This window comes from Mustelus asterias, unplaced genomic scaffold, assembly GCF_964213995.1.
Source record: "Mustelus asterias unplaced genomic scaffold, sMusAst1.hap1.1 HAP1_SCAFFOLD_1710, whole genome shotgun sequence".
Taxonomy (NCBI): Eukaryota; Metazoa; Chordata; class Chondrichthyes; order Carcharhiniformes; family Triakidae; genus Mustelus; species Mustelus asterias.
This window is the reverse complement of record NW_027591655.1, coordinates 36,437-50,577: the sequence shown is the minus strand read 5'-3', so window position 1 is coordinate 50,577 and position 14,141 is coordinate 36,437. Positions and strand designations below refer to the sequence as shown.

Sequence of the window (14,141 nt, the reverse complement as noted above, 5' to 3'; positions counted from 1 at the left end):
TCACAGTGACAAAAATCACAAGACTTGTGCACCAGCATATTTCACTACCCACAAATAACCAGAACATACCCACATGCTGCAACTGCAACAAGGTATACAATTAAACCATTTTCAACAAAGACAAGATCACTTGTATTTTTCAGGGACCTATGATTTGGAATAAAACCAATGTAGACAATCAGAACAGAAATTATAGAATTGAAAATTGAATAACTAGAATGACATATAAAATGGATTATCATATTTACCTTCTTCTGGAGATGTAGAGATAGGAACCGCTGTTAGATCATTAATGACATAATCAAACAGCCTTCCTTCTGCAGCATATGTCTTCAATACAGGAACGCAATCTTCAACCAAGACCTGAAAAATTACCATTTTTGAACAAATGCACATGCAAATAGGAGAGGTCAGTCATATGGATCATCAAATCTGCTGTCATTCAGTAAGACCATGGTTAAATTTCTACATCAACTCCACTTTCTCAACTGAACCACATCCCTTGGTTCTCTTATAGTGCCCCCAAAAAATCAATGTCTATCTTGAATATTCTTAATGACCGAGCATCCATAGCTCTCTGGGGCAGAGAATTTCAAAGATTCACAACGCTGAATGAAGAGACCTTTCCTCATCTCAGTCCTTATCTTGAGACTATTACCCCTAGTCCTCCCCAGCCAGGGGAGAACCACCACTCTCTCAAGCCATTGAAGAACTTTATATTTCTGAGAGATTAACTCAAAAAATACAGGTCTAATCTCCTTAATCTCACCTTGATTCGTAGGATGAGTGTTGACCTATCGAGTGAACCTTGGTCATACACCCTCCAAGACAAAGACATCTTTCTTGAAGACATGGTTCTTGAAAACTATACACAGTATTCCACATGTATGGTTTATGAATGGTCTTGTACAAACTTTTCTACATCAGTATATAGAGGTGCCAACTAGAGAGGATGCGATATTGGATCTCCTATTGGGAAATGAGTTAGGGCAGGTGATGGATGGGAGTGTGAGGGAACACTTTAGATCCAGTGATCATAATGCCATTAGTTTCAACCTGATCATGGATAAGGATAGATCTGGTCCTCGGGTTGAAGTTCTGAACTGGAAAAAGGCCAAATTTGATTAAATGAGAAGGGATCTGGGAAGTGTGGACTGGCACAGGCTGTTCTCGGGTAAGGATGTAAATGGAAAGTGGGAGGCCTTCAAAGGAGAAATTTTGAGAGTGCAGAGTTTGTATGTTCCTGTCAGGATTAAAGGCAAAGTAAATAAGAATAAGGAACCTTGGTTCTCGAGGGAGATTGTAACACTGATTAAGAGGAAGAGAGAGTTGTATGAAATGTACAGGCAGCAAGGAACAGATCAGATGCTCAAGGAGTATAAAAAGTGCAAGAAGCTACTTAAGAGGGAAATCAGGAGGGCTAAAAGAAGACATGAGGTTACTTTGGCAGACAGAGTGAAGGAAAATCCAAAGAGCTTCTATAGGAATGTTAGGAGCAAAAGGATAGTGAGGGATAAAATTGGTCCTCTTGAAGACCAGAGTGGTAGACTGTGTATGGAACCAAAAGAGATGGGGGAGATACTAAATGGTTTTTTTGCATCCGTATTTACTGAGGAAATGGGCATGGAGTCGACAAAAATAGGGCAAACAGGTAGGGAGGTCATGGAACCTTTACAGATTAAAGGGGAGGAGGTGCTCGCTGTCTTGAGGCAAATCAGAGTGGATAAATCCCCAGGACCGGACAGGGTATTCCCATGGACCTGGAGGGAAGCTAGTGTTGAACCTGGCAGACATATTTAAAATGTCAGTATTCACAGGGGAGGTGCCGCATGATTGGAGGGTGGCTCATGTTGTTCCGTTGTTTAAAAAAGGTTCCAAAAGAAATCCGGGAAATTATAGGCCAGTAAGTTTGACGTCGGTGGTGGGCAAGTTATTGGAAGGTGTGATAAGGGATAGGATCTACAAATATTTGGATAGACAGGGGCTTATTAGGGAGAGTCAACATGGCTTTGTGCGTGGTAGGTCATGTTTGACCAATCTATTAGAGTTTTTCGAGGAGGTTACCAGGAAAGTGGATGAAGGGAAGGCGGTGGATGTTGTCTACCTGGATTTCAGCAAGGCCTTTGACAAGGTCCCTCATGGGAGGTTAGTTAGGAAGGTTCAGTCGTTAGGTATACATGGGGAGGTAGTAAACTGTATTAGACACTGGCTCAATGGAAGAAGCCAGAGAGTGGTTGTGGAGGATTGCCTCTGAGTGGAGGCCTGTGACGAGTGGTGTGCCGCAGGGATCGGTGTTGGGTCCATTGTTGTTTGTCATCTATATCAATGATCTGGATGATAATGTGGTAAATTGGATCAGCAAGTTTGCTGATGATACAAAGATTGGAGGTGGAGTGGACAGTGAGGGAGGTTTTCAAAGCTTGCAGAGGGATTTGGACCAACTAGAAAAATGGGCTGAAAAATGGCAAATGGAATTTAACGCAGGCAAGTGTGAGATATTGCACATTGGAAGGACAAACCAAAGTAGAACGTACAGGGTAAATGGTAGGACTCTGAAGAGTGCAATTGAACAGAGGGATCTGGGAATACAGGTACAGAATTCCCTAAAAGTGACGTCACAGGTGGATAGGGTCGTAAAGAGTGCCTTTGGTACATTGGCCTTTATAAATCGGAGTATCGAGTATAAAAGTTGGAGTGTTATGGTAAGATTATATAATGATGTGGAGATGCCGGCGTTGGACTGGGGTAAACACAGTAAGAAGTTTAACAACACCACACAAGCTTTCGAAGCTCTAAGCCCCTTCTTCAGGTGAGTGGGAATTCTGTTCACAAACAGAGTTTATAAAGACACAGACTCAATTTACATGAATAATGGTTGGAATGCGAATACTTACAACTAATCAAGTCTTTAAGAAACAAAACAATGGGAGTGGAGAGAGCATCAAGACAGGCTAAAAAGGCCGCCTTGGAGAACGCTTACCCGAATATCAGTGGCCGAATGCCCGTGACCGCTGAAGTGCTCCCCAACAGGAAGAGAACAGTCTTGCCTGGTGATTGTCGAGCGGTGTTCATTCATCCGTTGTCGCAGCGTCTGCATAGCACTTCAGCGGTCACGGGCATTCGGCCTCTGATATTCGGGTAAGCATTCTCCAAGGCGGCCTTCGCGACACACGACAGCGCAGAGTCGCTGAGCAGAAACTGATAGCCAAGTTCCGCACACACGCTGACGGCCTCAACCGGGATATTGGGTTCATGTCACACTATTTGTAACGCCCACAGTTGCGTGGACCTGCAGAGTGTTACTGGCTGTCTTGTCTGGAGACAATACACATCTTTTTAGCCTGTCTTGATGCTCTCTCCACTCCCATTGTTTTGTTTCTTAAAGACTTGATTAGTTGTAAGTATTCGCATTCCAACCATTATTCATGTAAATTGAGTCTGTGTCTTTATAAGCTCTGTTTGTGAACAGAATTCCCACTCACCTGAAGGGGCTTAGAGCTTCGAAAGCTTGTGTGGCTTTTGCTACCAAATAAACCTGTTGGACTTTAACCTGGTGTTGTTAAACTTCTTACTAAGATTATATAAGGCATTGGTGGGGCCAAATTTGGAGTATTGTGTACAGTTTTGGTCACCTAGTTATAGGAAGGATGTAAATAAGGTTGAAAGAGTGCAGAGAAGGTTCACAAGGATGTTGCTGGGACTTGAGAAGCTGAGTTACAGAGAGATTGAATAGGTTGGGACTTTATTCCCTGGCGCGTAGAAGATTGAGGGGAGATTTGATAGAGGTGTATAAGATTTTGATGGGTATAGATAGAGTGAATGCAAGCAGGCTTTTTCCGCTGAGGCTAGGGGAGAAAAAAACCAGAGGGCATGGGTTAAGGGTGAAAGGAGAAAAGTTTAAAGGGAATATTAGGGGGGGCTTCTTCACGCAGAGAGTGGTGGGAGTGTGGAATGAGCTGCCGGATAAAGTGGTAAATGCTTTTAACATTTAAGAAAAACTTGGACGGGTTCATGGATGAGAGGGATGTGGAAGGATATGGTCCAAGTGCAGGTCAGTGGGACTAGGCAAAAAATGGTTCGGCACAGACAAGAAGGGCCAAAAGGCCTGTTTCTGAGCTGTAATTTTCTATGGTTCTATGAAACAGGACCAGGAGTAGCCATTCGGCCCCTTGAATCTGCTCTGCCATTCAAAGTTCTTCAAGTTCCACATTCCCATCTACCCCTGATAATCTTTGATTCCCTTGCCTAACAAGAACCTATCTATCTCTGCCTTAAAAACATTCAGTGACTCTCACCTCCACTATCTCTCAACCCTCAGGAAAAAAATTCTTCACCTGTCCTAAAAGGATGGCCTCTAATTTTCAAAGTGCCTGTGGGCTGCACGGTGGCACTGCTGCCTCACAACGCCAGGGATCTGGGTTCGATTCCCACTTGGGTCACTGTGTGGAGTTTGCACGTTCTCCCCGTGTCTGCGTGGGTTTCCTCTGGGTGCTCCGGTTTCCTCCACAGTCCAAAGATGTGTAGGGTAGGTTGATTGGCCATGCTAAATTGCACCTTAGGGTCGGGGGTTAGTAGGGTAAATAAGCACGGTTATGGGGATAGGGCCGGGGTGGGATTGTGGTTGGTGCAGACTCAATGGTCCGAATGGCCTCCTTCTGCACTGTCGGGATTCTATTCTATGCCCCGTTTCTGGATTCACCCACAAGAGGAAACATCCTTCCCACGTCCACCTTGTCAAGGCCGTTCAGGATCTTTTGCTTCAATCAAGTAACTCATTCTTCAAAACACCACTGGAAACAAGCCTGACCTGTCCAACCTTTCCTCATAAGATAACCTGCTCATCCCAAGCATTAATCTACTCAACCTCCTCTGAACTGCCTCCAACACATTTCTGTCCTTTCCAAATGAGACAGTATTCTAACTATGGTCAACCCGCTGTAAAATTGAAGCGTAACATATATATTTTTACATTCAATTACTCTCACAATAAAGAATAGCATTCCATTAGGTTTCTTACCAAAGCTGTGTATAGTTGCAGCACAACATCCTTAATTCAATACTGTCACCCTTGCAATAAAGTCCCATATTTAATTTGCCTTCCTAATCGCTTGCTGAACTTGCATGTTAACTTTCTGGGCACCTAATTCTCTACAAATACCAACATGCATTAGTGTCTCACATTTTAAAACATTCTGCTTTTCATTATTCCTACCAAAGTGGATACAATACTTTCAAATCTTTCTCACATTATACCTTCTTGCCTTAACCTGTTTATATCCTCCTCACAGCTTACTTTCCCAGATAGGTTTGTATCATCAGCAAACTTGGATATATTATATTGTTTCCTCATTAGAGTCATTGGTGTAGATTATAAATAGCCACTGTCCAAACACTGATCCAAGAGATCGCTCTCACTGCAGTGAGTGCATTCACACCATTCTGAAAATGAGTTATTCATTCCTGGTCTATTTTCTGGCTGCTATCAAATCTTCAATTCATGCCAACATATTTGCCCAATCCCATGCATTTGTGTAGCAATTTACCAAATGTCTTATAGAATCATAGAATCCTACAGTGCAGAAAGAGGCCATTCGGCCCATCGCGTCTGCACCAACCACAATCCCACCCAGGCCCTACCCACATATCCCTACATATTTACCCACTCACCCCTCTAACCTATGCATCCCGGGACACTAAGGGGCAATTTAGAATGGCCAATCAACCTAGCCCGCACATCTTTGGACTGTGGGAGGAAACCGGAGGAAACCCACGCAGACACAGGGAGAATGTGCAAACTCCAGTCAGCGACCTGAGCCGGGATGCGAACCCAGGTCCCTGGAGCTGTGAAGCAGCAGTGCTAACCACTGCTACCGCGCCGCCCACAAGTCTTCCAAAAATCCAAGTATACAACATTCAGTGGCTCCCCCACCATACTGTTTACATAGGAGTAGGCCATTCAGCCCATTGAGCCTGCTCCACCTTTAAACACAATCATGGCTGATCAACTACTTCAACACCTTTTTCTATACTATCTCCACATCCTTTTACATAATTGGTATTTAGAAATCTGTCAATCTCTATTTAAACATATTCTGACTGCTTCCATAGCTCTCTGGTGTAGAAAATGCCAAAGATTCACAACCCTCTGTATAAAAATGTTTCTCCTCATCTCGGTCCTCAGTGGCTTTCTCCTTATTTTGAAATGGTGTCCCCTGACTCTAGATTCCCCGACCAGAGGAAACATCTTGCCTGCATCTACCATGTCTATCCCTTTAAGTATTTTGTAGGTTTTAGTGAGATCACCTGTTATTCTTCTAAACTCTAGAGAATATGGGCTCAGTTTGCCCAATCTCTCTTCATAAGACAGTCCTGACTTTCCGACACCAAGTCTGTTGCACTCTCTCAATAGCAATATCTTTCCCAAGGTAAAGGGACCAAAACTGCACTCAGTACTTCAGGTGCAGTCTAACAACGGGTTTATTTAAACAACGCTTTGCTACTTCTATACTCAAATCCCCTTGCGATAAAGGTTGACATACCACTAGTGTTCCTAATGTTTGCTGTATTTGCATTTAGTGACACATTGACGAGGACACCCACGTCCCTCTGCACTACTACATTTCCCAATTTCTCACCATTTAAGAAATACTCTGCCTTTGTTTTTTTTTAAAGTGGATAACTTCATACTTATTCACATTATATTCCACCTGTCATGTTCTGGCTCGTTCACTTAAATTATGCAAATCCCCATGAGCCTCCTTGCATCCTCCTCAACTCGGAAATATTACATTTGGCCCCACATCCAAATCATTGATATACATTGTGAATAGCTGGGGCCTTTAAGTACTGATCCTTCCGTACTCCAGTGAGAATGGTCAGCTTATTTTTTCAGTTTTCTGCCCATTAATTAATCCTTATTCCACAGCCATATATTACCTCCTATCCCTTGTCCTCTAATTTAACTAACCAAAACTTTTGAGTTTTTGAAAAGTCTTCTGAACATCCAAGTACACTACATTCACGACTCCCCTTTAACATCCTCAAAAATCTCCAATAGGTTTGTCAAATATGACTTCATTCCTCAGTTACACTTCAAAAACGCAATTTGTTAAATCCAATTTTCCTTTCATAAAACCAGGGACCATTTCCCCAATAATAGATTCCAGCCTAATGCTGACAGCTGACATCAGACTGACATGCCTATGGTTCCGTTTTCTCTCTCCCTCCTACGAACAAAAAGCTACCTTCCGATCCATGGAGAAAATTCTAGAATCCAAGAAATTCAGGAAGATCAAAACTATTTTCTCCAGTTGCCTCTTTCAAAATGCAAGTCATCAGATCAAGAAGATTTGTCAACTTTTAGTCACATTAATTTATCCAGTACTTTACTGATAATAATTACATTCAAGTTCCTCGCTTTTATTGGACCCTTTGTTCCCCAAAAATCCCGGGATATTCTGTCTTCTATTGTGAAGATGGACACAAAATATGTAGCATGTGAGGTGAGAAATTGATACACACAGACACATGGATCCATTTTTGTGGGAAATTATCCCAATTGGTGGGTCTAGGGCTTAAAGAAACACACCATGAAGTGAAATTGGGGTTTCATTTGATTCAAGAAAGCTGCATAAACATGCGATGTGGTGAGGTAGAAATGTCCAACAGCTTTACTTATTTGGGGGATCATGTGCTTGACAAGCAGGATGAGAGAGATTCAGGGGTGCATACCATTAACTGCAATGATAGAAACTGTTTCTGCAGGAAGAGAAACATATAGCAGGAGAGATGTCAAGAGTTTGCAGAGTGTGAAAGGGACAAAACGCTGAGACAAACAAATGCTGAAGGAATGGATTTGTACCTGTAGAGAGCAGCTTACATTCGGAAGATTAATGAGCTGAGGCGAGGGGGGGATGATTGTATGAAAGTAACCTGTGGCTGTGATGGAATGGATTACAGATGATAAGTGACCACATGACTACAGATCAGCAAGAAGCGATAAGACTGGATTGAATGTGACCAATGCCGAGTTGATGAGACTGTATAAAAGACTTGAATGAAAGTATAACTATAAGCAGGTAGATCAACAGAAAATGCTGGAAAAATCAGGCAGCATCAGTAAAGAGAGGGAAACAGAGTTAGCATTTCAAGCCCGTATGACTTCTTGTGAGACGAGGGGAGAAATGTGACGGATTAGTCGGGATGGAGCAAAATAGCAGGCGTGAGGTGTGCGAGCTAGGAGAGATTTCACAAAGGTGTGTAGGAGACAAGATAGAGGAAGTGTTAATGGCAGTGTTAAGGACTACAGAAGGTGCTGATAGTGGCAAAAGGTAAGAGGGCAGAATGTGTTAATAGGAGAACGAAGGTCAGTGCTCAGTGAAAGCAAAATTAAAGTGACTGATGGCCCTGTCGGGGGACTTTGTGTTGCAATAAAAATATTTTGGATTTTAAAAAAGGGTCAAGATGGAGGAGAGCGCTCACAGGTTAAAGTTGTTGAATTCAATGAAGACTGTAACGTTGCAGCAAGCCACAGCATGACATGCAGGCATGAGAGCAAGATGCTGAGTTGAAACAACAAGAAAAAAGTTGGGGGTCATGCTTGAGGACTGAGTGAAGGTATCTCATAAAGCAGTCACCCAGCCTGCATTCATCTCTCCAATGTAAAGGAGACCGCATTGGGAGCAGCAAATACAGTAGACCAAACTGAACAAGGTGCAAGTGAAACACTGCTTCATCTGAAAGAACAGTGAGGAAGGGACAGGTGTTGCACCTTCTGCAATTGCAAGGGAAGTGGAATTGCAAGGCAGTGGAAAAGGGATGAGATATTTGGGTGTGGTGGAGGATGATCCTTTGAATGCAGATGCTGGTACGGTGAAAATTGAGGACAAGGAGGACCCTGCCATGGTTCTGGGCGGGAGGGGAAGGGGTGACAGCAGAGGTATGGGAGTGCGTTGAACTTGTTTGAGCGCCCTGTCAACAACAGTGGTGGGGAAAAACCTCAGCTAAGGAAAAAAAGACATGTCAGAAGTGCCATTTTTGAAGGTGATATAACTGGAACAGAAGCAATAAGAGGTGGAGAAATTGGGAGAAAGGGATGGAGTTCTTACAGGAAGCAGGTGTGAGAAGCTGTAGTCGAATTAGGTGTGGGAGTCGGTGGGTTTGTAACGAACATTGGCGGACAGTCCATCACTGGAAATGGAGATAGAGGGGTCACAGAAAGGAAGGGAAATGTCGGAGATGAACCAGGTGTAGGTGAGAGGGGGGTGGAAATTGGAAGCAAAACTGATCAGCTTTTGGAGGTCCAGTCAAGAGCCATAACAGCCATCGATATAACGGAAAAAGAATTGTGGGAGAGGACCAGAGTAGGACTGGAACAAGGAGTGTTCCACATAACCTACAAAAAAAGCCATAACTGGGGCCCATGCCATAGCCACACCTTTTATTTACAAGTGAAAAATATTAAAGGAGAAATTATTTAGTGAATGAACAAGTTAACTATATGGAGGAGAGCAGCAGTGGATGGGGATTGCGTGGGCTTTTGCTCAGTTCTTGCCCCATTTAAGTCGGCTCTTGTCCAGTTAATTATTTTTACTCTGCATTGCCTTTTTTTTCTATCAGCCTAAACCTTATGATGTGACCACCATCACCTCCTAAATGTTCCCCCACTGACACTTGATCTACTTGGCCCACCTCATTTCCAAGATCCAGGTCCTTGCATCCTGCCTTGCTGGACTGGATACACTGCTGTCGAAAGGTTTCCTGAACACAGTCTAAGAGCTTTTGCCCCTACAACTGTCCTGGTCTACATTCGGATAATTAGATAACTACTCTATAGCAATTATAACTACTCTATAATGCTTGCATCTCTCCAAGTTCCCAGCAGATTTGTTCTTCTACATCCTTCTCACTAGTTGGAAGTCTATAGACTGCACCAAGCAATGTAACTGCATCCGTCTTTACCAAGGAGGTAGATGTTATCTAGGGGCGGCACGGTAGCACAGTGGTTAGCACTGCTGCTTCACAGCTCCAGGGACCTGGGTTCGAATCCCGGCTCGGGTCACTGTCTGCGTGGAGTTTGCACATTCTCCTCGTGTCTGCGTGGGTTTCCTCCGGGTGCTCCGGTTTCCTCCCACAGTCCAAAGATGTGCGGGTTAGGTTGATTGGCCATGCTAAAATTGCCCCTTAGTGTCCTGGGATGCGTAGATTAGAGGGATTAGCGGGTAAAATATGTAGGGATATGGGGGTAGGGCCTGGGTGGGATTGTGGTCGGTGCAGACTCGATGGGCCGAATGGCCTCTTTCTGTACTGTAGGATTTCTATGATTTCTTCTATGATTCTAGGATATGGTGACAGATGAAGAAATTCAGTCCATAGAAGGGTTTAAAATTGATAAGGAAGAAGTGCGGAATAGACTATCAGCACTTAATATCAAGCAGTGCCCGGAAAGCTTGTGATTCCAAATAAACCTGTTGGGAGTTTAACTTGGTGTTGTGAGACTTATGGTAAAATTGACAAGGCACCCGGACTGGATAAAATGCATTAAAGGATATTGAAGGAAGTGAGAATAGAAATTGCAGGAGTGCTGGTCATTATCTTCTAATTTTCCCTAGACTCAGGAGAGGTACCAGAGGACTGGAGAACTGCAAATGTTATGCCCTTGTTTAAAAAACATCGTAATAACAATCCCAGCAATTACAGTCAATTTAACATCAGTGGGCAAGCTTCTAGAAACAATTATTCGGGGTAAAATTAGCAGTTAAATGGAAAAACGTAGGTTGATTAGGAAGAGGCAACATGGATTTCCAAGGAGAAAATCGTGTTGAACTTGGAGTTTTTGAGGAGTTAAGAGAAAGGATCGATATGGGCAATGCTGTTGATATGATGTACATGAACTTTGATACAATGCCAGACAACAGATTAGAGAAAGGTTATAGCTCATGGAATAAAGGGGACAGCAGCAACATGGATATAACTTTGACTGAATAATAGGAAGCAGAGTGTAACGGTCAATGGATATTTTTCAGGTTGGAGACAGGTTTGTAGTGCTGTTCCCCAGGGTCAGTATTGGGACCCTTGCTTTTCCTGATATAAATGATCTAGATCTTGACATGCAGAAGATAATTTCATAGTTTGCTGACAACACCAAACTTGCAAGTATTGTAAACCATGAAGAGGACAGTGCAGACACTTTGCTTCAGTGAATTCAGGGTTTCATTTCCAGTTTGGCTGCTAGTTGCAGTTTGAGTTTAAAAGGGGTACGGACATCAGGCTGAAAAACTGTTTCTATCTCTCCCTGGTATTGGAAATTCTACTGGCTAGCTGGATGTAGGTCTCCTGGCCTTCCTGGAGTGTAAATTCTGCTGTTGGTGGTTTTGCTTGCCGGTACCTGCAAGTCTCTCTCTCTCTTTCCCCCTGGTGTTTTTGGAGACAGCTTTGGCTCCAAACTTGTCAGTGCGTATATCAAGAGAACTTGCAGGCTTTGAGCTAAGAGCTGTTGCAGGTGGCAGATGCTCTTCCCCCTTGTCCCACTGCCCCCTTCCTTTTATACCTGCGATGAAGTATCAATATCCCCCACAATAGGATTGGTCCTATTTTCAAAACCTCCTCCCGTTTTATTTCAACATGTCCTAGAATGTCAACATCCTCCTTTCTACACTCACCACCCACCACATCCTTCTCCTTTGTGAATACTAATGCAAAGTACTCGTTAAGGACTTCACTCATCTGGCTCCACACAAATTCCCTCCACTGTCCTGGAGTGGACCCACCCTTTTCTGAGCTACCTTAACATGCGCATAAAAAGCCTTAGGATTCTCCTTAATCCTGCCTGCCAAGGACATTTCATGACCCCTTTTTGCCGTCCTAAGTCCCTGTTTAAGCTCTTTCCTGCTATCTTTGTATTCCTCAAGAACCTGATCCATTTTCATTTCCCTGAAATTCATGTATGCCTCCTCCTCCTTTTTCACTAAGCTCACAATCTCTCCTGTAATCGAAGGTTTCCAAATCTGGTCATCTTTTAGTCCTGAATTGTTACCTGACAACTGTTTGTCTGTACAGATGCTGCCAGACTGGCTGAGTTTTTTTTTAAACAGCATTTTCTGTTTCTATTTCAGATTTCCAGCAGCTGCGGTGTTTTGCTTTTAGTTTGGCACAGTTATAAAATTGACTGAGGACTTGACCAGCCTAGTTGCTTGTGACAACTAATTGTCGAAACAGACATCTGATACTTTCTAATCATCTCACTGGAAGGTTGAGGGAAAATACGAGCAGTGCCCTCCGGTTTACCTGATAGCAATCTCCTTTCAGGTTGTCCAGAACATCTCCACAGGTTTTGCGCATGTGCTTGCAACATGCATCAATCACCATCTGGTCAATGTACAACTTAAGTTAAGGAAGGTCGGAATAGAATTTGAAAACACACTAACAAAAAAAATTAAGCTCTTTTGAATGATAGCTGAATAAAAACTGACGAAAGATTAGCAAGAAATGAAAGAAAATGCCCAGGTTTCCCCCAAGTTCAAACTTTCCTCAACAACGTTAGTAGATTCATCTGGACGAGCCAATAGCCAGCTGGATAAACAATCAAGCTGTTCCATTCCAGACAATTCTGACACTAACAGACGGTGGCGTAGTGGTAATGTCACTGGACTAGTAGTAATCCAAAGACCCAGCCTAAAACCCTGGGGACATGGGTTCAAATCCCACATTGTAGAATTTAAAGTCAGTTAATAAATCTGAATCTAAAAACTGGTTTCAGTGATGATGTGGAGATGCCGGTGTTGGACTGGGGTAAACACAGCAAGTCTAACAACACCAGGTTAAAGTTGGACTTTAACCTGGTGGTGTTAGACTTCTTTCAGTGATGATGACCATGGCAACTATCATTGAGGTAAAAACCCATCGGATTCACTTACTGCCTTTAGAGAAAAAAATCTGCCGTCCTTGCCCGGCCTGTGTGCGACTCTTTACCCACAGCAATGTTTTTCATACTGAGATGTGCACTTCACTGGTTCAGCCAGCATTTATTGCTGATCCCTAATGGTGGCAAGCTGTCTTCTTGAACCTCTGTAGTCCATTTTGTTAGGGAGGGAGTTCCAGGATTTTGACCCAGCTACAGTGAAGGAGCAGCAATACATTTCCAAGTCAGAATGGTGAGTGGCTTGGAGGGGAACTTGCAGTTGGTGGTGTTCCCTTGTCCTTCCAGATGGTTGTGGGTTTGGAAGATGCTGTCGAAGGAACCTTGGTAAGTTCCTGCAGGTCATCTTGTAGATGATACTGTGCATCAGTGGTGGAGCGAATGAGCAGGCTGCTGAGTGATTGACTCAATTGCCCTCTGAAATGTTCTAGCAAGCTTAGCAAGTGCAATTAGGGATGGGCAAAAACTGGCATTTCCAGCCTTGCCCACATCCCATGAAAGGAAAAAAGACATTTGGAAATACTGCCTGGCCCACACTCTGGAAATCTATCCTAAAATCTCTGCATCCCCATCTTCCCCTCCTCCTTTAAGGCTTTTCTTATATCTCACTGCTTTGACTAGGCTTTTGCTCACCCATCCTAAGTTCTGTCAGTGATCATTTCTGCTTGATTCCACCAGTGATGTGCCTTGTGTAGGATGTTCTACACAAAGGGTGCTTTGCAAACAGATTCGCAAAAGGTGTTGCTAAACAATCGCCTGGTTACACCATTTTGGTGTGCTGCCACTGTTTTAGAATCATAGACACTCTACACTGCAGGAGGCCGCCATTTGGTCCATAAAGCCTGCAGCAACAACAATCTCACCTAGGCCCTATCCCCGTAACCCCACATATTTACCCTGCCATTCCCCCGATACTAAGGGGCAACACGGGGAGAATGTGCAAACTCTGCACAGACAGTGACCCAAGCCGGGAATCGTAAATGTAATCAATACCCCACCGCCCCGTGAAAATAATTAACTTCAAATCCCCTCTAATCCTTCGGTCAATTGCTTTAAATTTAAGTGTGTAATTTTCTGCATATGGAAATAGCTCCTTCCTAGCCATTCTATGGAAATAGCTCCTTCCTAGCCACTCTAGTTCAGTCTCTCAATTAAATCTCTCCTCAGTTTCCATTGTTCCAAAGAAACCCCAGCCAATGCAACCTTGCTGAATAGCTAAAATTCT

At 43.4% G+C, this 14,141-nt stretch overlaps 1 protein-coding gene across 2 annotated transcripts in view; it reads right to left on the bottom strand.

The window, feature by feature from the left end:
- sms (spermine synthase) overlaps positions 1-14,141 on the bottom strand; it is a 61,509-nt gene that overhangs the window by 10,938 nt on the left and 36,430 nt on the right. Inside the window, exons 7-8 of one of the 2 annotated variants that reach the window (XM_078206674.1) lie at positions 12,286-12,366; positions 249-363 (exon numbers count right to left, since the gene is read on the bottom strand). In XM_078206674.1, coding sequence (XP_078062800.1) covers positions 249-363; positions 12,286-12,366 — 196 coding nt within the window. Of the gene's footprint in view, positions 1-248; positions 364-12,285; positions 12,382-14,141 lie in introns of both variants that reach the window. The other variant, XM_078206676.1, reaches the window with a different exon arrangement.